This window comes from Perca flavescens, chromosome 15 (assembly GCF_004354835.1).
Source record: "Perca flavescens isolate YP-PL-M2 chromosome 15, PFLA_1.0, whole genome shotgun sequence".
NCBI classification, from domain to species: Eukaryota; Metazoa; Chordata; class Actinopteri; order Perciformes; family Percidae; genus Perca; species Perca flavescens.
The window spans coordinates 24,223,424-24,248,045 of record NC_041345.1 but is presented as its reverse complement, the minus strand read 5'-3'; the positions used below and the strand labels follow the sequence as shown (position 1 = coordinate 24,248,045).

The following is a 24,622-nucleotide window of genomic DNA, read 5'->3' as shown; positions in this document are numbered from 1 at the left end:
CCTCCCCCTCTCCTCCTCTCACAGTCTAAATGCAGCGAGCAATCACAATATTCCGTAATAGCCCGAGCCCACGCCGTTGGGTTGTAATAGAGGGACGGGGAGCAAAAGAGAGAAAGAGAAGGTGTGAGAGTCAGATGGAAGAGATATTGATAAGTGATGAATAACAGAGCGGAGAGAAATGGTGAAAGATGAGAGGGTGAAGGGGGGGGGGGAGTATAAAGCAGCAGGGTGAGGTGGTTGGGTGTGCTGCTGTTGTGTTAAACGCTGCAGCTCTGAGCGCTGGCTTATTCCTGGCCACGATCACTACAACACTCTTTCCTCTTCTCATTTTCACTCCACTCAACACAGCCTGCAGCATAGTTTTTCCATCTCCTGATCTATGCTTTTGGCCTCTCTCTCTTTATTTCACAGATTTATTTTTTTTTTGTCCTTTTTTTTTTATTGGTTTCCTTCCTGTTTTTCTGTCTTCTCCCACTCCTAAACTAAGATTTTCCAGTTCCTCTTTCATTAGACTGTTCTCACTGTAGCGATGATAGCATTTGTGGCTTGTCCACATGTCTAAAAGGAACTATGTTTACATTTACCAGATAAGGACCTCTTGTGGCCGTGCGAATAATGACTGTTATCAGTCAGAAGATAAACATCTGGGGTGGGATTGTTGGTTGTGAGATCTAAATTTCAAGCAATTTCTTTTATTGATAATTGGACGTGTGTGTGAACGATAAATAGTTGGTTAATCGTTGAAAAATTACACAACACAGTGTTTGTGTCATGTCAAAGTTCATGTTTTTCTACGGCATTTCTAAACTACTGATGTGGCCCATAATCACTGGAAAGTCCTAGTAAATTTAAGATTAGAGTAGGGCTGGGCGATATGGCTGAAAACTGTATCAAGAGATAAGTGTTTCATATCGGTCGATATCGATAATTATTGATATTTTTTATGACCTATTTAAAATAAGGACCAGGAGAAAAATATATTAAATTTAAACATTTTTATTTTAAACTTAACCTTCCTCTGATTATAATCCCGTCAGTTATAAAAGCAGAAATGTCAACACAACCATGGAAAACACTCAAATAATTAAAATGTAAACATAGGTCTAAAATCACAATGAACACTTAACAATTATCTCTTAACATTAAGGTGCATAATTAAAGAATAAGTAAGAAATGCTTAATAAAGTGTAATAAAATGGTGCAAAATGTTAAATATAAGAAACCTGAAAAGAACTATTTTCTGCAGGTTTAGTGCTAGGTGGGTAATCTGGCATCTGGACAGTGCTCAGCATGTCTGCCTCCGTTATTTCTTTGTAGTGTTTAGTAAGGCGCTGATGCAGAGTACCTCTCCATGGTGGTCTGCTGCTTGTAGTGTTTAGTAAGGCGCTGATGCAGAGTACCTCTCCATGGTGCTCTGCTGCTTGTAGTGTTTAGTAAGGCGCTGATGCAGAGTACCTCTCCATGGTGCTCTGCTGCTTGTAGTGTTTAGTAAGGCGCTGATGCAGAGTACCTCTCCATGGTGCTCTGCTGCTTGTAGTGTTTAGTAGGCGCTGATGCAGAGTACCTCTCCATGGTGCTCTGCTGCTTGTAGTGTTTAGTAAGGTGCTGATGCAGAGTACCTCTCCATGGTGCTCTGCTGCTTGTAGTGTTTAGTAAGGCGCTGATGCAGAGTACCTCTCCATGGTGCTCTGCTGCTTGTAGTGTTTAGTAAGGTGCTGATGCAGAGTACCTCTCCATGGTGCTCTGCTGCTTGTAGTGTTTAGTAAGGCGCTGATGCAGAGTACCTCTCCATGGTGCTCTGCTGCTTGTGCCGTGTTGCAGCTGCAGATGTTGTTGGACGTTGATGGCGAACACGGCTGTGCTCAAAAAGTGTGAGCGGCTAAAGTGGTAAAACAAGTTTATGGTAGTACCAGTGTTGGTGGGGACGACGGTCTGACGACATTGGTCTGACTACGGTCAGACTTATAAAATCCCCAAAACTGCCAAACTGACTTTTCCTGTTTTATCAAGAATTTCCTCGCTCGCTGCGGCACTCACTTTCCACTTATCACTCCACGCCGGTTCTGTTATTGAAGAACACGAGACAGCGATGTGGCGCAACCATACATGATACTGTTACATGATTGGCTGCTAGAGTGTCACTCCCTATGTTGCTAGGTTACCAGAGAGTGAGTGGCTTTGTTCATGCAACCAAACTTGTTTCACAACATCTGGTTTCTTCTGATGAAGGAAAACAAGTTATCGAACGTTTTATCGACCGCATTTTCTATTGATATTGATTATGTGTCTATCGCGAGACATATCGTTATCGTTAGAGCCCTAGATTAGAGTAGTAAATTTAACGAACATTTAAAGGTCCAATATGTCACATATGTACTGTATTAAATCCAAAAATGAACACAATGCGTGATCAGATATTAAGGAAACATGCTAAGTTGAAATACTATCTTTTCTGACAACAATGCTAATGCCAGTATTTTCTCCTTTTGAAAATTTCCGTTCTGTTCTGTGACGGAATTTCTGTTTGTGTTTTGGCCTGTGTGTTATCAATTGTACAGACAGCCGGACCGTTTCCAGATATCCCTGTGAAAACATAAACCCAGTGCGCCACAGCTGTGACGGTTAGTACAGCTATGGAAGCAGCAAACAAACAAACAAATGGGATCAACGGAGATAGACTACCGACCTAAAAAAAAACCAGCATGTTTCTAACAGAGACGTAACAAACCCCGGGTAAATATTGGAGATGTATTTGAAAGATGGAGACAGCTTAGAGCCCAAGGACGCAGAGTTGGCTAATTTCCTCCTGAGCAGGTAAGCATTAGCTTCAGGCTAATTTATCACGGCTACAGCGGAGGGAATGCCCTAACTAACTCTCCAGAGTCGTTGGATGATCTCTTCGTCTCGCTGGCAGTGGTTTGTGCTTTGCCGGAGTTCCTGGTTGCTGATGGCATCAGGCCAACAGATCTGGAGGATGCATCGCAGACATGTGTTGATAAATGCCTGGATCTTTTTGGTGGTGGTGACGGTGGACCTCCAAGTTTCGACAAGTCCCTTGAGCTCCATATATTCTTCAGTTGGAGAAAAGCTGTCCTGGCCTTTCCGATCCTCACCCTCACATCTGCTTCGGACATAGAATAAGTTACATCAATCTTTTCCACCGTTAGTGGTTTTATTTAAAACAATAAGCTCTTACATCGATGAGTTGAGTGATTCAATTATGCATGGTGATTATCCGACACATTGTCACTCCTTATTGGGAGACAGCTGGTTGCATTCTCTCTCATCATTTAAGCTATGACCATGATCTTTCTGGAATCTCAACCTCAAGTTCTCTCTGTGTCGTTTGTAACAGTTTTTTTTTAAAGGGCAATGACGCTCAACCTAGTTTGTTGTTTAGTTAGTAAGTCTTGTTATCCTCCTCCTTCCATCTTCTCTTCCCTCCTACAGTGGAACCTATACTTTACCACTCTGTTGACCCTCTCTTCTTCCTCCTCTTCTCCCGCCTACCTCCCTTTTTGCTCAAAGACAAACGTGGCTCCTGTGATGAAGGAAGCCAGAGAGGGGAGCACATAATGATGTCCTGTGACTTACTGTAAATGTCCTCCAGGTGTTGACTGTGTGGTGGACTTCCATTCTGTGTGTGTGTGTGTGTGTGTGTGTGTGTGTGTGTGTGTGTGTGTGTGTGTGTGTGTGTGTGTGTGTGTGTGGCTGCCTGTTTTGTTTGCATGTTTGTCAAAGGCAACATGTTATGGGCAACCCTTATGTGTGCATGTGTGTGGGTGTTTGTGCATGTACTGTAACTACAGGCTATTCAGTGTGTGTGTGTGTGTGTGTGTGTGTGCAATCAGAGTGTAAATGTTCCTGTAAACAGAGTGAAAATTGCACTCTGTTGGTGGGTTAGCCTAATTTCTTTGTGTGTGTGTGTGTGTGTGTGTGTGTGTGTGTGTGTGTGTGTGTGTGTGTGTGTGTGTGTGTGTGTGTGTGTGTGTGTGTGTAAGGTCATTGTCTGTTCAGTATAGTCCTCACAGTGCTGCCCTGAGGTCTGCACTCAAAGAGGGGCCACTAAGTCAATCATCACACTCAAACACAAAACACACACACACACACACACACACAATGTGATTTACGGAATAATCAACAAATGAAACTATATCAAACAGCATGAATAGGACCATGTCTTTCTGTGGTTTCTAGCTGTGTTTTGCCCAGAAACCCAGAAAACATGACCTCATTTGTTAATCTATCCTCTCTCAATCACTTCCTGTCTTGTTGTCTCTTCTTCTGTGTCTCTGCCTCGAAAGATGAACATTTCCATGGGCTTGTAGGACTATACTTTTACTGTGTTCAGCTCCACTCAAGTCGATAGACAGCGGCTAAGCTGCACAATCAACATCACTAGATTTAATTTACTAGTGTGTGTGTGTTTGGCCATATTTACTGTACATATCAATCAATATAAATATAGGCCATCCTATAACCCAAATACTAAAGTCCAAATGAGTTCTGCATCTGTGTGGCCGTAAGGGTTCCACGTGACGTAGATTTTTGTCATTTACATCAGGGGTTAAATTGGTTCAGTGGCTGTCTGGGGCTCGGCCCGGCACCTAGGAATACGCTCTTCTATGTTATCAGGGGACGCTTAACTTAGCACATCTTCAACAATGTATATAGTTCTACACTTTTCTCTGTATTAGTATATAACTAATGACTAAAACCTTTTTTCTTCAAAGTTCTAAGAGTCCTAAATAGGGTTGGGTACCGAAACCCGGTGACCCTAAATGACTGAATGACAACGCCGATTTCGGTGCCATTTAAATGCCTGGGCTGCTCTCTGGTGCTCCGAAAACGTACAGGCAACAGAAGCACCACATGTGACGCTAATTTACACTACACTTGGCACCAGGTTGTGTTAGCCTACCGTTAGCTAGTAGCCAGTAGCTAGCTTAAACACAGTTAAAATGCTGACAGCTAAACGGTCTAACGTGTGGCTGTATTTCACTCAATGAACTTCACTGTATTGTCACCAACTGTTCAGGCACCATTTAGGCACCGGCACCGTTTTCAAAAGTATCGCTTTAGTACTGGTGAAAAAAAAAAAAAAAAGAACCCTAGTCCTAAATGAGGTGATGTTAGACCTTGCGAACATCAGAACTTTCACGAGATTTCCTTTTTATTCTTTGGTTCCTCAAAAGATACCTAGCAGATTACACAGTGTGTGTGTGTGTGTGTGTGTGTGTGTGTGTGTGTGTGTGTGTGTGTGTGTGTGTGTGTGTGTCCGGTTATAGCTTCAAGTGTTATGCACTCTGCTCTTAACATTGCAGGAAGAATCCAAAGGCAGCGGTTGACCCCATTTTCATCTTTTAAGAACATGGCTGTTGTAGTATTATACTCGGGGTGATGTAAATCAGCACAGACAGGAAAGAGAAAAGAGGGAATCGTCACATGTTGCTTCTTCCAGCGATGTCCCACTTTGCATTCAAACCCAGCCATGGAATAAGAGATACCAAAGTATTGATCCAGGAGTAGTCTCGCTTTGCCAAACCCAGGTTTTCCTCCCATCCTCTGGTTTAATAACCTGACTCCGCCAGATGGATTGCTTCGCATTTGCTCGGCATATCCATCTGGGAACTTTCCGTTGGAGAACTTTTGGGAAGGGGCGAAAATACTGGTTAGCTGACTGGATAAACCATCTGTCTATCACCACCTATGTTGGTGGTAGACGGGCCAAATCAACCAATCAGATCAAACTCTTGCCGAAACCAGTCGGCAGAAGAGCAAAAACATCTTTTCCTCAGAGAAAAGCCTCCGGTGCCGTTTTTTGCTCTTCTTTCAATGAAGGAATACTTTTATAATTTGGATTAAACTTGCGCGATAGCTACGCTCATCTCATCCGTGGAAGCTGCCATGTTGTTTAGACTGAACAGTCGCTTCTCGTTGCGTCACACCTAAACCCGCCTCAAAACCAACGCTGATTGGTCGGTCGTTTGGCGAACGGCTCCAAATTTTCTCTATCTCAAGATAACCGTTAGATACCACAAGAAAGACTATTTGCTAACAAGGATTGCCAGCAGTATTTTCTGTTTGCCTTGTATTTATCCCATTTACTAATACTCAGCCTTTGAAAGGCAGTGTTTCTGTTTTCAATTACCTCCAAATGCCTCTCATGATTCTGCCTGTAATGGCTTTTACCCAAGAAGCAGATATAAGTCTTGCTATAGGTCAGACATTGAACTCCATTATCCAACTATTGATGACAATAGTTGTGTTGCACAGCTGTCTGAAAGTTCCTCTGCCATTGCAAATGCACATTTGGAACCAAAATATCTCTGTCTGTACTGTCATACTGGACTTTAAGATACTAGTGCAGCGCCCGTTCCGAACATGCCTGGTTGGAATGGGCCGATTGCTTGGCCTCCTGTATGGCTGCTTCAGTCGTTCCAGAATAATGCGATTGTTGCGGGCAAAAATCCTTGATTATGCGGCACGTTTTCTTAAAAAATGCGATGGAATATGCGGGATATTTATGCAATTTTATGCAATGAAATTGCGGGAACTTGCAAAAAACTGCGGTTTGATGAAAAAGAGAAAAAAAAACTGTAGGCCTACTGACTTACTGTGTACTTGTACTTCGGAGGAAAACATTTACCTGACAGAGAACGTTGCAGCGTGGGTCAATCAGTCGCTGCTCGGCTGCGACTCATCTAGAGATTCACCGTGTCCCCTATTTCATCATTTGCATGTAGGGTAGACGGCAATGAGTTTTTGACGGATGGTCAGGTTTTGGCAAGACACCTGCAGTCGGTGAATCACAATCACTGAGCCTTGTAGGGATTCAGCAACTCCCTGCCCCCTGCTGCTGTACTGCGCATGTGTGGGGGGACACACGCACAGAGATATCCCGATTTATAGATATATAAACCAGGGTCCATAATGTCCATAATGTATCCAGTATCTGAGAAAAGTGACTGCTGACTTTGCAGAAAATTTTCCTTTCTCATCCTTATTAATGAATTACTGAGTATTGCAGGATCAGCAATCCTATTCTGGGCGGTTTAGTACACACTGGCCTAGATTTACTGTCAATTATTGGACTATCTCACACAGTGTGAGGATTTTTGGGTTAGAGACACCGTGCCTTATTACTGTAGCTAATCTGCAAAAATTGAAAATGGCATACATTTGGTTCTCATTTCAAGCATCATCCACCACACCTATTTCCCAAGATAGATCGGGTCTGTTGTTCAAACTGAGGTTAATGGTAGAGTACATGCAAGATTGGTACTGTAAGTGGCCTGTTTTTATGTTTTATTGGATGGGAAGAAGTATTTGTGCAGGTTCACATCGGGAGGCAAAAGAGCGGCCAGGGATGATTAGATTCTCCTAAATGAAGATCAGAGAAAAAACGGGTCAGAAGAGAGAGACAGAAAAATCATTCATCAAATTGTGTTGGAATGATAATGAGGCGAATTTAATAACCAAAAGTGGAGAATGGTGGAGGGTCAGGAAAAGAGCAATGTAAAAGGAAGCAGAGCTCGGGAAAGCAGTGAAAACAGAGAGGGAGAGAGCGAGAAAGAGAAGGCAGAGAAAGATCTTAATACAGCAGACACATGGTCTCTATTGATCACTGAGCCATGGTACTGTCCCCCGGGTGTGTTGTGGTCCTCTGTAAGTCTCTCTTTGCTCGGCTGTCTGCGTGGGTGCCGTCATGCCGTCTGCGTGTCTCAGCGTGTTAGGGATACAGAGAATGGAAGTGGCGTCTGTGTCTGCACTTGGGCTTCGTCGTGTTTTGCATTTCTCCAGGCAAACGAGCTCAGATGCGAAATGACAATCAGACTAAAATGGAGAGGAAGGGGCAAAAAAAAAATCCAACAGCAAATGCATGTTTTGGTCCCAGATTAAAGAAACCGTCCTCCCCTAGTCTGTCATTGCCAGACTTTCCTCCACAGCACTGGGGAGGAGGGTCTGGCTTGTCCACACAGCATTCCTGGATGGGAGAAAAACATGCTCAGGTTTATTGGCAGTTCTTTAAACCAATCACAATCGTCTGTGGGCGGTGCTAAGCGCCGGACGGCGCAACGGTGACTCTGTAAAATAGCCTCGGGAAGGAACTTGTTTTGGTGGAACGTGTACGTTCAAAGGTTGTTTTAGTCATGCAACAGAAAACTCAGATTGGACAGATAGTCTAGCTAGCTGTCTGGATTTACCCTGCAGAGATCTGAGGAGCAGTTAACCATAGTCCTCATAGATCCACCGGAGTTTAAAATTCCAACTCAAAGAAAGAGGAAGGTGACGGACATCCGGCTGAAAATGGAGACAACCGGCGGAATTTCCGGTGGCACCTGAACAATCCCGGAAATGAAAAGTCGGCAATTTAGACTAGTCCTCACCCGACAAACAAACACAGGACTTTTTCGCGAGTTTTATTTATTTATTTTTTACTTTATGAACGTCACCTTCAGTGTCACATGCATACCCGTGCCTAAACATTACCAAACTGTGACCATTTCACAACGTCAAAGACATGTTTAAAATCGCGACCTTAACTTTCAAAATGCGACCGTCGTTTCTGTGGTTTAGATATGGGGTTGTGTTTCCGCCACCTGCCGCTATTTTGTGATACGCTCCTGCGGGTCGTATTAGAGGGTGGGGAACAAACAACTCATATCGTCGTATGGTTTGGGGGACTTGTTGGATTGAAAGTTTAAACACGGACTTTAACACAGCCATGGTTTGGGCTTCCACTCCACCCGATTCTACAATTGTGTGCATTCAGACATGCATTAATGTTGACATTCTAATTTGAATTCATTCATTTGAAATCTACTCATTCTGTTTAAACCCGGTATTTCTGCACAGTTGCACATAAAGATTAGGCTACACTAGTATTATCAATATTGTACTATTTGCAGAATTAGATTCCAGTGGTGGTTAGTATGTTTATGACCCATGTGATCCAAACATTTCCGCATACGAAGGGAGGCAGCACCACATATTTTAGCAACTGCACCTCAAATGTCTATGAAATTAGCTTTGGATGTTAATGGTCCCAAGATGAGGATTCCTAATGTCTTTAGAACTCGCTAACATGGTAATATAAATAACGTTATGGCCAGAAAGCCATTAAACGTATTGAGCCCATTGATGCTCCCAAAAGCATTAAAACCTTTATATTTTCAACACTGTGAACCGTCTTTGGTCTAAATTGTCTAATGACAGCTTAAAGGCAATTTACTGTCACATTTGAATGGAGAATTGCCATTCAATTTGATGAGCACATTTTTTGTCACACAAGAGATGGGGAAAAAAAAAATCTAATAAAATGAACAAGAAGCAACACAGAACAGATGCTTTCTTGTTTTCAGAAATGTGTATGTAACATGTTCTGGGTGTGTGTGTTTGTGGGTGTCGGTGGGTGTGGGTGTATATGTGGGTGTGGGTGTGTGGGTGCGTGTTTCTGACAAAACATGTTAGCCATCAGGCAGATAACCTTGATAGCGGGTGAGAAAGCTGTTGCTAGGTAACTATGGAGTGCCAGTGTACCTCTGACTGAGGCGGTTGCATCACTTCCACTCCGAGGTCTTACGTGCAGTGATAATCAATGCATCAAACACTTATTTCATCTTTTTTATTTAGTTTTTTATTTAGTTTTGGTGGCAGCTGCTTAAAACTGCACTTTACCCTGTTCTGCTGAAGCAGTTCATACCACTCTCAAAAAAATGATGAAGCAGTCACGAACAGATGGAGCCCAAAGCGCTTTAGATGTGCTTGATGCCCAGCTCTACTAATAGCAGTTATGATTAAGGAAACACGGATCTCATTTCCTCGTCTGTGTGAGTCTCCCGTGGGTGACACAGAGACTTAATCGACACAGAGACAATAATCACGCTGATTATTCCTGTAACAATGGCGGTTACGCAGGTGTTTACACAATGTCACTGCTGTTTTTCCAGCAGCAGGATTTGTTATTATCCACATTAGGTCTTAACACATAATTGGCTATTATTAATCACATATGGAGTTAGAAAGTGACCAAAATCTAGACACATGGATAATATGACACATCTGTTTTATTAAACATGACAAAAGGTATTAATATTTTGTTGTTGTATAGAATGATGCAATTGATTTTCTGCTTCCCTCCTATATTGGTTTCCTTCTTTTCGATTTTATCCTAAGGAATACAGTATATCAAAAAACTTAGAGCATTTATATCTCAAACTGACTCTGAGAAACTGGTGCATGCAGTTGTCTCAAGCAGGTTGGTCTATTGTAAGGCTCTTTTTGCAAAATCATCCATACAATCAGTAGGACACCTCTGACTTATTAAAAAATGCAGCAGCCAGAGTCCTTACATGTAAACGTACATTTGAACACATTAATCCAACTCAAATCACTACAATAGTCTATAACAACAAAATATTAATACCTTTGGGGGACTACCGATGATAATTAGCACTTTTGAGCTAACTCTGGAACATTTACATTGTTTCAATGTTGATTAATGTTCACTGTCCCCTTTCAAATAAAGAAATCAAAAAATAAATAAATAAATAAAGCACTTAATGGTGCAGTTAGTGATCCTGCGCAAAGATTGTTGATATTTAAACTCAACTGCCAAATGAATACAACCGTGAGGAGATAAGCACTGAATTTGACAGAAAAAAAGTGTATTGGTTTAACATCACTTACTATACCTTTAATGATTTAGCTCCTCCGTACATCTCTGACTTGCTCGCTGATCACAACCCCATCAGGCCTGTCGGGTCATCAGGCAGAGGCCTTCTAGCTGTACCCAGAATAAGAGGCTTTAGTTACTGTGGTCCTTCTCCCTGGAACAAGCTGTCCACATTCAAAAGCAAACTCAAAACATTACTATATCATCACTTAATTAATTACAGTGCGTGTTTGTGGGTGTGAATTTGTATGGTCACACTTGTTGTTGGTGTTGTTTTTTTGTAGATTGTCTTGTTGTGTTAATGCTTTAACTGTATTCTTATTTCTGACTGTGTTTTGTTCTAACATAACATAACAACCCTGTTTTTAACGGAGTAAAAAAGGTGCAATATAAATAAAATTGCCATTGCCATTGAAGATATCTGAGAGTTTAAGGGGAACTCAATACCCCTCTTGCTCCCTGCTCCCTCCCCCTAGCTTGCTCACATCTACAGTAGGCTAGTGCTCCCAAATGGAGGTCAACCAGATGTGTGACCTCTCCGCTCCGCGCTGTGGGCTCAGCTCTGCTTATCTGCGTTGCAATGCTCCATTCTGCGTCTCCGAGATAGAGACCTGAGGTGTTTTTGGACAACAATGTCGGTCAGATAACAGGGCTGCAAAATACATTGTCTTTTTATTGTCATCGCGATATCAACTGCCGCGGTAAACACATAGTGAAAGGCCGCAACGTATCGCGGAAGACACAATTTGTTCAATAAAAGAATGATGGAAATGATTTCCTTTCATTTGTTTTAAATTCAACAATTTGTGAGAAGAAAGCTCTGAAAGCAGCAGAAATGCAGAACTGAGTAATATTGATTATAATATGAAGTGATAGCGTTATGGCTATTATCAACAACGTTATCGCAATATCGCAGATTTTCCTCATATCGTGCAGCCCTATGAGATTTGTCAAGAGTTGTTTCAGTGTGAGTTTAATCAAGGAGCACTCTTGTATCCATGGAGACAGCCTCCCATGGTTAGCCGAGTGTGTGTGTGTGTGTGTGTGTGTGTGTGTGGTCAAAGCAGGGGTTAGAGTTTCACCGTGTGTATAAATAGCATGTTATAATGGAAACAAATCCCCCGTCCTGGTAAAATCCTGCAGGGTTACAGTACAGCGCACTACTACTACTACAACCACATGCTCCTCCGGCTAACTCCTCCTATCATTTTACATAGTGATGGAAAAAAAAACAGGAACTAAAACAAATAGTGACACAAACTTGCAATCACAAGACACTGAAAAGGTTACAAGTGAGCATGAAGTAAATGATAAAACTGGACTGGACTGTTGGCTTAGCCCCACCCTCCCCCTACACTTTTCGTTCTCATGCGGTAAACATGCAGCTTATAATGATAACGGTGGCAAATTTACCATCAAAAATGATTTATAGTTTTTGAAATAATGGGTTTCAGACAGAGTTGGGACAAAAGCAGCTTCTCAAAGCAGTGACCGTCGATTTTGCGGCTGAAACGACTGTTGATCGCAGATTTTTATCAGTTGTAGCCATGCCCCCAGGAAGTGAGCCAGGCTTTAAAGGCAATTTGACATAGCGGCCAAAGCGGTGGAATAACAACTTCCGGGGTCAGTTACGTGATGGGGCAAAACATTTCCCCATAGATTTATATGCTGAAAGTCTGCATATCAGTGGATAAATGTTTTTTTTTTAAGACCCCACAAACTCCGGTGGATTTCTGAGGACTATGGTTAACTGCTCCTCAGATCTCTGCAGGGTAAATCCAGACAGCTAGCTAGACTATCTGTCCAATCGGAGTTTTCTGTTGCACGACTAAAACAAACTTCGAAACGTACACATGTTCCACCAAAACAAGTCCCCTACCGAGGCTATTTTGCAGCGTCACCATTATTGTGTCCGGGGCTTAATGCAGACAATTGAGATTATAAATAACCCAGAGCATGTTTTTTTCCCAACTCAGAATTGCTTTGTGGACTAGCCAGACCTTCCTCTGCGGCGCTGTGGAGGAAGGTCTGGCAATGCGAGTCTAGTGGAGCGCTAGTGCGGAAGCAGCACTGATCTTTATACATCCATGGTTATAGCTAGTAAACTTAAGGCAACGCTAGCTTCTTTAAACAATTATCTCGCTTTAAAAGGATCTCGAATATGCATTTGATTGCTACACAGATGATATCACTCTAAAGGACTGAAGCTAATTCAAAAAGTCACGATCATCTTTACTTAATGATACATCTGGGAAACATGTAGCTTTAAATAAAAATAATAACATAGTATTGCAGTGCAGTGCTAGTTATTCCTGGCATTATAATATGGAAAAATGTAAGATCAGACTGTACTTTTCTGACATAATCCTGTTTAGCCGCTTAGCTTATATACTCGTTCATATTTTCAAACGGTATGTTTTCACCTTTTAATTTTACAAGATGAAAGGCTTCTGGGATGGAGATTAACCAATGTGTTTGGCAACGGAACATCATCTCAGTAAAGGTGGGCTAGCACAGAGCTGCTACTCTAAACTCTGATAGCACCCGGGACAGGCTTCTAGACAGTGGGGGAATACTACACAGCGTGGAACCCCCACATGACCCCACAAACTAAGGCAGTTTGTTTCAGATATGCTCCTTGGAAGAAACACAAATGCCAATTACTGCACTTCCTTAAAGAGTGCTCTCTTACAGTAGGGCTGCACAATATATACATTTTTTTATCATCATCACGATATCAACTAGCACAATAACATACATCACAAAAGGCAGTGTCATATCGCGATAAACACAAGAAAAGAAAATATCAGTAGAAAACTGCACTTTAAAATGTAACTTTCACTCTTTTTTTTAGTGGTGCCTTTTATGTCCAAGTCAATGTTCAATTTGTTCAATAAAAGAATGTTGGAAATGACTTCCTTTCATTTGTTTTAAATTCAACAAGCAATTTGTTGTATTTTAGCAGAATACTGAAAGCAGCAGAAATGCAAAACGGTGTACCCTTTACTGTCTGTTAATTTATCGCAAGTCATATCGTGATATTCAACAACGTAATCGCATATTTTCCTTTATATCGTGCAGCCCTACTTAACAGACCTACCGATTAGCAACTATAAATTAAAAGCACTGCCACCATTTCACTTTCAGTTTACAGTTAGGTTTATTTGCATATTGGCAAGGCGGCCCGAGGCAACTTTATTTTACATTTCAGCAACTAGGCAATTCAAAGTGCTTTACAGAAAAAAAATAAAGAGCAGTTAAAAACAATTACAGGCATCCGTTAAAGAGACTATAAAAACAGCTCAAATAGAATAAGACAGGTATGAAATAAAGAATAAAAGTTACAGTGCAGTGTAAGAAATGAACAAAATAAATGTGCTAAATGGTTTGGAAATTAAAATTAAGATAAGGAATAAGATTCCTGAACAACTGTAAGAGATAAATGGCAAAAACACTAATAGATACTGATGAAAACGTCCAGGTTGTCAGCCTGCATTAGCCGTAAACCGGTGCAAATTCGTAACATTGTTAAACAACGCAGCAGTAATGCAGTGTATTGCAGTAAAGCCTGCCTGCACTGAACGGTTTGTCTCATAATCACTTTCTGTATCTGTGCTTCCTGTCCCACCTTACGTTTGTACTTTCCTCTTTATTAATCTTTCTATAAGTCTTTTTCTGTCAGATGGCCTTGCATCCGTTTGGAAAGTGTCTCCTATCTAATTCAATCACCCATTTCCTGTTTACGTGTGTGTGTGTGTGTGTGTGTGTGTGTGTGTGTGTGTGTGTGTGTGTGTGTGTGTGTGTGTGTGTGTGTGTGTGTGTGTGTGTGTGTGTGTGTGTGTGTGTGTGTGTGTGTGTGTGTGTGTGTGCGCGCGCAGCTGAGCAAATATGGATCGAGAGCTCGGAACTAATCACCACTTGTGTCATCCCGTCCTGTGCACTTTGCCAACTGTTGTGCACACAAACAGAAACACACTAGTGCACACATGCACAGAAATGTCTCCTTCAAACTGAACCTGCAAGCTGTTGCACCAGCTGCGTGTACATTCAAACCTACTGTAGCTCAGTGTGAACGTAGTCGGGGGAGTCTAATTTTCTTTCCGCGGATGGCGAAGTCATGACCGGTCTTACTTAGCCTCTGATTGGCTACTTGTGGCCTTTGTTGGTTAGGTTGGTTAGGTTTAGGCATGAGGAGGGACATTGGTTAAAGAGCCCCTATTATTCTCCTTTCAGCGATACACATTATTTGCACTCTTGGGGTCTACTAAAATAGGTTTGCATGCGTTGATGTTCAAAAAACACAATATGTTTCTCATACTGCCCACTGCTGCAGCACCTCTGCCTAAAGGCGCTGACACACCAACCCGATAATCGTCCGTCGGACAGTCTGGCGAGGTCGGTGACTCGAGTCTGTTCCGTGTGTTCCGTGCCGTCGTCTGTCTGAGGGGCCATCGGCCTTCATTTTGGCCGACCTGACGTGTTCAGTCGGAGGCAGGGCAGTCGGGACTCACCTGGAAATGGCGAGCGGAAAGAGCGTGACTTGAGTCTCTAAAAATCTGACTAAAATCTTTTTAAACGGACCTTTGTCGATCTGAAATGAAGACAGATTCAGCAACTGCATGTTTTCAGAAACACGTTTCGGTGAACTATTTTAGTACAATATGAGATCGTATTCTGAACAAGCCGCCATGATAGTCTGTCTTTGAATTTCCGGAGAAAACAAACCCACGTGACGCGTTCGTCCAGTCAGCTGCCGGTTTTCATTTTTTGGGCAACAATTCAGATTAGCACCGCCTGCTGTTATGGAGTCGTATTACGTCTCATCTCTTCGGTGTGTTCTGGGGCACTTTTTGGACCAACTCAGGGAGACTGACAGCTTATAATGTCCCTCTAGCCAAGAAAAACACTTACTCCTTCATACGTACACTATATACTCCTTTATTCCCACTGCCATAAACATCTTAAATAAGAAGTAATGACCCACACACCCACACTGACACTATGCCACTTTGCACACATATATTGTCATTATTAAAAGTAATTTTAGTCTGTTTTTTTAACAATATTGTATGTTTACTGTCTGAGTTTGTTTTGCATTGTATGATGATTCAGCAGTCAACAAAGGGGAAGCAAAAATCGCAGGGGAGGGAGGTGAGGAGGCAGGCGAGGAGGGCAAGGGGTGAGCGGTTGGGAGGGAGGGAGGGATGATGTAAGGAGGGAGGAAAGGAAGAGGAGGGAAATCAGAGAGGAAAGGAGGCACACATGGAGGAGAAGACGAGAGAGGAAACGGGAGTAATTGATCAGGTAATAGAATAGGTAACATGGGTTGGTCTGTGGGCTTCATGTGGGAGTCAGTTTATCTCTCTCGCGCACACACACACACACACACACACACACACACACACACACACACACACACACACACACCCTTCCTCCATCCAATGTTGTTTCTACTTTCATCTTCCCTCCCCTCTCTGAGGCTTCAAAAACAGATGCGTCAGGATCACATGTGTGTGAGGGAGCTTCTCACAGTGTTGTGTGTGTGTGTGTGTGTGTGTGTGTGTGTGTGTGTGTGTGTGTGGAGAGAGTTAGCAAGGATATGACGTGTGTATTTATAGTTAATGAATTCAGCTGGCTGCCCCTCTGACTTCCTCTGGCACACTCTCTGAACAATACCCGTGTGTGTGTGTGTGTGTGTGTGTGTGTGTGTGTGTGTGTGTGTGTGTGTGTGTGTGTGTGTGTGTTCATGCACGTTATCGTGTGCACTGGCTGCATGCACTCTTTGCTCGTGCATGAGTTTGTGATGTTTACACGTTCGCCATTGCATGCACGTGTGGTTCCATTGTTGTGTTTGTGTGTTGCAATGCATCCCACACGCAATGTCGTCCGGTCTGACAGCATGCAGTTATTGACTGTTGCTTTCCCATAATGCAGCTGTCAATCAATGAAATTGTCCCATGGAGGCCCTCTGAATGACACAAATGGTCTGGGGGTCCATTACGTAGCAAGAGAGAGATATATCATATAGGCAGCGTGGTCATCAATTGTAATCTATTTAAATCTAATCCAGTTCTAATCTCTAGTTAATTCATTTGGTAAGAAATGACTGTACTTTGGATCCTTAGCTAATGTCCAATGTCTTTATAACATAAATGATCTGGATAGACACACTTCCTCGGCTTAGAATTACGGTAGGAACCGCTAAAAATAACACTACCTTGCCGTCCTCTCCACCTGACTGAACACACTTTATTGGCTTAGAATTACGTCAACAATCGCTAAACACACTGCAAACTCACGGTCCTCTCTTACCGATTGACAGCCCCCCTCTGTTGGCTTAAAATAACTCACTGAACAGGCTACACGTTGTAAACAGCCGTGGCCCGCTTGCCTGGTCCTCCAGTAACGTTAGCAGTTAGCAGGGTTAGCATGGTGGCTACAAGGGACGGGCATTTAATGTCATTTTAACATTCATGTGCTCACATTGAATTATATAGAGTACCCATGTTGGTTACTCACAAAAACAATTGAGACACAGCCAGTAAAGTGATTCTGACTGGTCCTGGCTAACGCTGCCGTGCTAACCCTGCTAACGTTACAGGAGGACCAGGAAAGGGGGCCACAGCTGTTCAGCGGCCATAACCATAAATACTGTATGTCTGAAAATATACATAAATCTAACATATTATTAGCAAAGATGAATCGGCCTATTTGTGAAAAAAACAAACTAAAACTAACACTGATGATAGGCCTACTCTTACTAAGTAAGGTAGCCATTAGGTAGCTATCCACAGATACAGTTAAGCTTAAGGATACACTGTGCCTTCCACATACGTTTGAAATTAAAACATGATGTTTAAATAATATATAAATATCCATCCAACCATATTCATCCATCTGGCCCAGTTTACTTTGCAAATTTTTTTTTTTTATACAATATATGTAGTAGGGGGTCCCTGCTCTGTTTCTCTTTCAGCTAAGGGGTCCTCGGCCTCAAAAACGTTGAAGACCCATCATGTAATATATCAGCCCTCTGTGGATGTATCCCAGACATTTTTCATTTATAATGCATATAACGTTTTAAATACTATCCGAGCCAATCAGTCACTGCTGTGTTTGATAAACGAGAGCTACAGACCTGTGCCCTGCAGTACTCCATTATAGATCATCTCATTACTCTACAGGAGGGCCAAGTTTTCAACACTCCACAAATCAATCTGCAATTATGAGAATAAGTTGTTGTTTTTTTAGCAGCATTTAACTGAAGTAATCCGTGGCAGAAACCCTAATTAGAATCACTCATTTGTACCATGAATGCTGCTGTTTATCCCTGGTGTCTCAGTGCTTTGCCTTGTGTTTTCCCAGCTATGATTATAACTGCACTGCCTTCTGTTTTAATGGCTTAGTGCTCCCTTTTGCTTTGCTTTGAATTACACAATTAGTGTGTTTACTACTCACATCCTATATGGGTCGGCGGCGGGGAGAGCTAGTCTATACTTACAGTAATTAATGAGTGAACTGTGGTAATGAACTGAAGCTATTTGACCGCATTGAGCTCAGCTGATCTGGGTGTACGGGGCGTCAGCTGCACGTCTGAGCAGAGGAGTCTCCATGAAGTCTCCATGTTTGATGGGAGTCTCTCTGGAGGAAGCAGATGCTGTTTCACACAGTCTGGAAATAAGGATGTTACACTCTCACACTGTCACCGCTCTCATTACGGCGATGTGAATAATGTGTGTGTGTGTGTGTGTGTGTGTGTGTGTGTGTGTGTGTGTTTGTGTGCACGTGCATGCTTGTGTGTGTAAGGTTGCATGTGATTCTGAATCGTCGTGCTTTCGGTGCGTGAACAGCACATTTCTCCATGTATAGGAACAGCTAGAAGATGCTTGTTGCCTAGCAACCACCTCAATGCAGCCCAGTGCTACCTAGTTGTGTGTGTGTGTGTGTGTGTGTGTGTGTGTGTGTGTGTGTGTGTGTGTGTGTGTGTGTGTGTGTGTGTGTGTAGGCCAGGAAACAGAGAACATAGCACGCCTGTGGCCTGAGGTGTTGCAGCACATCATGAAATCAGTATTTTCCCAGAGTTCTGCTGCGGCAGGCAACACTATAGTGAAGTCATTCAGTATGTGTGTGATGTGTGTGTGCGTGTGTGTGTGTGTGTGTGTGTTGGATGTGTGCTCTGTGCGGTGTGGTGTGTGCATCTGCAGGACATACTGTGCATGCATGTGTGTGTGTTTAGTGCAACTATTTAGGTGGAGCCGTTTACTTTAAAGTTGGTATTTTATAGTGGTATTGCATATGAAGCCTGTACACAACCATCTATGTTGCTGGATTAGATCTCTTTACAGGACTGTGTGTGCGTGTGTACAATTCCAAGCATAGCTCCACCCAGCTTCAATCTGACTAGAGATCTATTTAGCCAGAAAACACCCGTGGTGATGTGGGTGTTAAGGCCTTTTAACAACAATATACTGCAGTTGTAGGCATCGATTCTGCACACAAAGAAATGCACTGAAGGGGGCGACCTCTAACTCAACCGGTAGAGCTTGCGCCCCATTTAGGTTAAGTCCTTGGCAGTGGTCTATGTTCAGATCCAGCACGCTGCCCTTTGCTGTGTGTTATTCCTGTCATTCTCCAGCTTCTCTATATTAAAAAGGGGAACAAATAGCCCTAAAAAAACACAAAAAACACAAAGTTTGGGGGAGTGGGTGTGTTGGGGAGGCACAGGGGTCTTGATTTTGTCTGAGTGCGGGCCCCACAGTGTCAGGCACAGGGATAGTCTGATGTTATGCTGAATGAGTTCCAGAATTCAGATCATACCAATCTCAGGCTACATTTAGATTGCTACGTTTTGGTTTAAAGTTAATGTTAGTTTAAAGATGCAGTAAGCCTTATTAAACTAACTTTCTGTCACTTTCTGCTGAAACTGACCCTATGTTCGAGTAGAACTACATGAAGCAGTTCATTTAAAACAGAATCCGGCTCATCTGGCACCGCCTACGTGCAAAAATCCACCGCTCCCTGTTCAGATGCACCAATCAGGGCCAGGGGGAGTGTCTAACTGCATGTCAATCACTGCTCATGCACACACATTCATTCTCCCTTGCTGGGGGAGGGGCTTAGGAGGCCTTTAGCGGAAAGGGGGAGGGACTGAGAAGTTGTTGATGTTCAAATTTTTTGGCTAAGTCCTGGATCCTCGCAATCCTACCTATGGCACCTTTAAATGGAGATTTGTTCTTTAACTGGAGCTAAAAACACGGAGATCGCTTTTGGCTAAAAACTCTTAAAAACCAAAACGTAGCAATGTAAATGTAGCCTAAAACTAGCTCCACCTTCCACAGTCTGTCAAAAGGTATGGACTTATAGGCCTTTAGCAGCATGGAGTTAACATTTGACACAGCTTTAACCACCGTAAAAAGTGGTGAGTTTCATGAAACACCTGTAAAGCACTGTAAAGTACTAGATATTCATTAATACCACTGTCACGTTAACACCACAGGATAAGACATTATATAGTCTTATACTGCATTTAAATCATATTACATTTCTACATCAAGCAACAAATCCCATGCCTTGGTGCTGAGCAGCATGGCCTGTTTCCATTTGAGCATTAGGTACTCGGATGGAAACAGCAACAGATGTGGAACTAACACCGAAATTACCCGCCTAATTCCCACGGCCACGCCATTCTTGGCCGGACTCGCACTTTGGCGGGACACTGAGTTCTAGTAGTGCTGCACATTTGATGCTCCAACCCACTTTTTAAGAACCTCTGCATGTTTTATGATAGTTAGCTCACATCTGTCATCGGAAATACAGTGGAACCTTTGACTGGCTTTAACCCATTGTAAACTGAGATGTTTGCATATTGGTTGGCTTTATTTATCGAGTCATACAAAAGAATCAAAAAGGAGAAGGTGTAGATATTATGTGAACAGTTTGTCACAGGTATGCTCTGTAATATCTGTGTTTTAATGGGTAAAACTCTAATTGTGAAGGATTACATTCAAATATGTGACTGTATGTTTGTCAGTATTTAAATCCTTAAATCCTTGTTTACATGATCCTGTTTAAATCGATCAAAAATAAAGACTGTGACGGCTGGAGCATGCATTCTTTTTGCAGCAGAAGGCTCCGGTCTTTTGTGTCATTACGTCGTACGCTCGTGATGACGTCATCACGTTAAGTGACGTTCGGTGCAAAACCCTGTGACACCATTTCTATTGCAGGTGAAAGTATCAAAACGCCTTGACACCCACACTCTCAAAAACAAAAACGATGTACGTAGTTCAAATCGATTATGGAGTGTTAAGACATGTTTTGTTCATGTTTCTACATTTAGAAATCTTTTGGATCAATATGTTTTGTGTGTTTATTTAGTAAAATGTGATGAAAACACGTCTGATTTTTGGAATTGTCTTTATTTATGACACACTTTCAATACTTTTAATTATTATTGGTTTATTGACTTGTATAACCTTTTTGCTTGGGTTGTACAGATTTCAGGGATATCAACCATTTAGAGATATTCCTAGAAATGAAATCACAATAAGCAAAAATACCAATGCTGGCGACGTAGATGTGACGTGAGCAACCTGTCTGAAAGTTGGAAGTCTTCTGGTAGCTGTGCCAAGAGAAATCTCAATCATTCCCAATCTTACAGAGACGGAGAGTGTAGGTGTATGTAAGGAGATAACATGGGCACAGGCTAATTATTGCTAACTAAAATGCTAGTTAACATTAGTAATTAAACCTAAACAGCTAATGTAAGTCGAAACTGCCTGCAAGCTTCTCCTGTACTGTACGGTAATTCCTCTACTATGCGACAGAAAGTCGCGTGGTTATGACACAATCATTAATCATTAGTTTTTAGAAAAACGTCTGCTACGGAGCCATAACGTGAGGTACAAGTTAATGGAGCCTTTTATACATTGTCGTGTTTCTTTAGAATTAAACAATGGACAAATAGAGTCTTTAAATGCTTCAGATGTAAAGTTATTCACTGTCAAAATGGCGCCAAAATGAATTGCAGTCAATGGAATGCTAACGGCAGGTGATGGCTTGATAGCAACAAAATGGCTCCATCGGAGCTATGCTATGTGGAGGATGGCTTACCCCCTTGGTTTGACTCCATAACGTCATGAGACCCACGAATATAGGAAAACAAGCACACACACGCACAGGCACACGCACACGCACACGCACACGCACACGCAGTTCATCTCTCCAGTAGTATTTATATACGCAGATAAATTATTAATGCAAATTATGTATACTGAGATATCAGAGTGACGTACTTGTTCACAAATCACTGTAATGTTTGTGTATTTGGTTTGGCTGTGGAGTGCCCTGTCACTGTGTGTGTACACATTAATGACGCAGCACTTTGTGTGAATGTGTGCAGGCTGATTTACCGAGTGTGTACATCTGGCAGGCAGTGGACAATGTTGGCAGAGCCTTTTATGATGTCAGCAAATGACGAGGGAAGTCACGAGTGCATCGAGGTCAAGCAAAACAAGTATTCAACGCGCGCTCGCGCACAAACACACACACACACACACACACACACACACACACACACACACACACACACACACAGGCATGAAGGAGAGAGATGGCTTTCTATATCTTAACTGGATCTAAATTAGCTGACTGTGTTCACATCTGTGTGTAACTTGAAGTGGGAGGGGTTATTTCGATGCCCAGGGCACAAAGATCATCACCTCTCCTTATAATTGGTTGAACTGCTTATCAGTCAAAACAACCACCTTATCACCATATACACAGGGTGTTATTTGTCTGAAAAAAAAGCAGAGGGGGGGGGTGTTTTCTGATCATGCGCAACAAAACAAAACATGCAGGAATTAAATCCCCCCCTAGCATTGATCGCTTTGAGGGCGGGATTTACATTTTGTCCCCACCGGTGATACAAATAGTTCAGCAGAGGCAGGGATATATAGACCAGAAAAAGGGGAAATCCCACGCATCCCCCTCCGGCAAACCGCACCCTGCATGAACAGTAAGAACGGATACCCAAACAACTACCAACCAGTTAAAGTCAATACCAAAGAAATCAGTGGAAAATATAAAGATATATGGGGTTTCACCAAACCTATTGTACAGGCAGGCTACACACACTCACATGCCAACCACATGCTAATAGTGCATGCTCAAATTGGTTCATTTAGATCTAGTTAAAACAGGGATAGGCTTATTATCGGCCCTGGCCGATTATCGGGACGTTTTTTGGGCAGTTTGCGGATTATCTGTATCAGCGTTTTATTTTCCTGATAGCCGATAAAGTTAATTCATTAAAAAGTGCGCCCCTTTGGCTCGGCTCTCGACCCCTAATTTAAAACAACAAAGCAATGCAACTGACCTTAATAATGCAGGCTAAGTACATGAAGACCTGCTACAATGCCTGCCAATGTAATGTAGGTGTCCTGATTGGAGGAACAGAGAGGGAAAACGGTTGCATGAGAGAGAAAAGAAATGCTATGACCTTTCTCATTTGCGAACTAAAGGCAAGAATGGCAGGAGGAGAAAGAAGGAAATAAAAGTAAGCGGTGGAGAGGTGAAGGAAATAGTCAGAGGAGGGGAAAAGGGGACAGATCAATCAGGGCCAAGACAACAGGTCTACTTTCAGAGAGCACTCCAGACTCCAGTGCAGTATTTTCCATCCTAACTGCCAGGGAAAGAGAGGGAGAGAGGAAGGGAAAAGACATTTGGAGAGACAGGAAAAAGACATAAAAAGCTAAGGCTATACTCTTACGGGGCTAAGGAATCTACCTTTTCTGTCCTTTCATTTTATTTCCTTCCATTTCCACTCTTTAAAAGTCAATGTATACCATGTGATGGAACCAAATAAACTGCCTTGGTTAAAAATCGGTCTTCCCCAGGATAGATATTATGTAACAGCACAGCATATTAAGGAAAGCAGTGACACTGTTCTCTTTTCCTCTCCCATGAGGATAAAATCAGCCCATTTTTGCCATGGGTAAGAAAACAGAGAATCAGCAGACTGAAAATAATCCCTCTGTAAAAACATCTCCCCTTTTACCTTCACTGCCTCTGTCTCATATTTGGAATATGGATATATTTAACCTTTTCTAACATGCACGCTTGCATAGACGCTACAATTTAAAACTCAGCATGTCTTTCAGCTCTCCATGACCTTTGACCTTTACTAACATGTTAAAGGTGCAGTAGGTAAGACTTACAAATCATATTTGCTGAAACTGACCCTATGTTCCAGTAGAACTCCTCTGGCACCACCTACAGCCTGTAGTGCGATTTACAAAAATCCACCGCTCCCTGTTCAGATGCACCAATCAGGGCCAAGGGGGGGTGTCTAACTGCGTGTCAATCACTGCTCATGCACACGCATTAATTCTCCCTTGTGGGGGGAGGGGCTTAGGAGACTGTTTTGGGCTTTAGCAGAAAGGGGAGAGGGACTGAGAAGTTGTTGATGTTCAAATTTTTTGGCTAAGTCCTGGATCTTCGCAATCCTACCTACAGCACCTTTAACAGGGAGCGATTGATACCCAATCAGGGCGGACTGGGAGTGTTATGTAGGCATGGGCCGGTATGAGATTCTGCCGGTAACCTTCAGCAAAAATATCACGGTTTCACAGTATTAAGTTATTGCAATAACAGCTATGAATGTAATATTTTTGAAATGTCTGGGTAAGAAACAACAACTTTTTTTTCTCCATTGAACACAATGTATTTTATTGTTAAACACACTGCACATTGGCAGGCAGAGGGATTTCTAAACTGCACTTTCTGTCCTTGAATGCTCATAAAAAACAGCTCGTACCGCAGGAATGGTATGACGGAAAATGTTACTGGTTTTGAAACGGTGACTTTTTCAAACCACGATATACCTTGAAACCGAGAACCGGCCCATGCCTAATGTTAACTAAAATGTCACTAATGTTAAGAGCC

General features: G+C 42.4%; 1 protein-coding gene across 7 annotated transcripts in view; it reads left to right on the top strand.

The window, feature by feature from the left end:
• caskin1 (CASK interacting protein 1) overlaps nucleotides 1-24,622 on the top strand; it is a 149,905-nt gene that overhangs the window by 39,032 nt on the left and 86,251 nt on the right. Inside the window, exon 1 of one of the 7 annotated variants that reach the window (XM_028598502.1) lies at nucleotides 22,148-22,193. The exons of the other annotated variants lie outside the window; for them this stretch is intronic. Coding sequence (XP_028454303.1) covers nucleotides 22,151-22,193 — 43 coding nt within the window. The 5' untranslated portion in view covers nucleotides 22,148-22,150. Of the gene's footprint in view, nucleotides 1-22,147; nucleotides 22,194-24,622 lie in introns of those variants that run through there. 7 annotated transcript variants of the gene reach the window in all.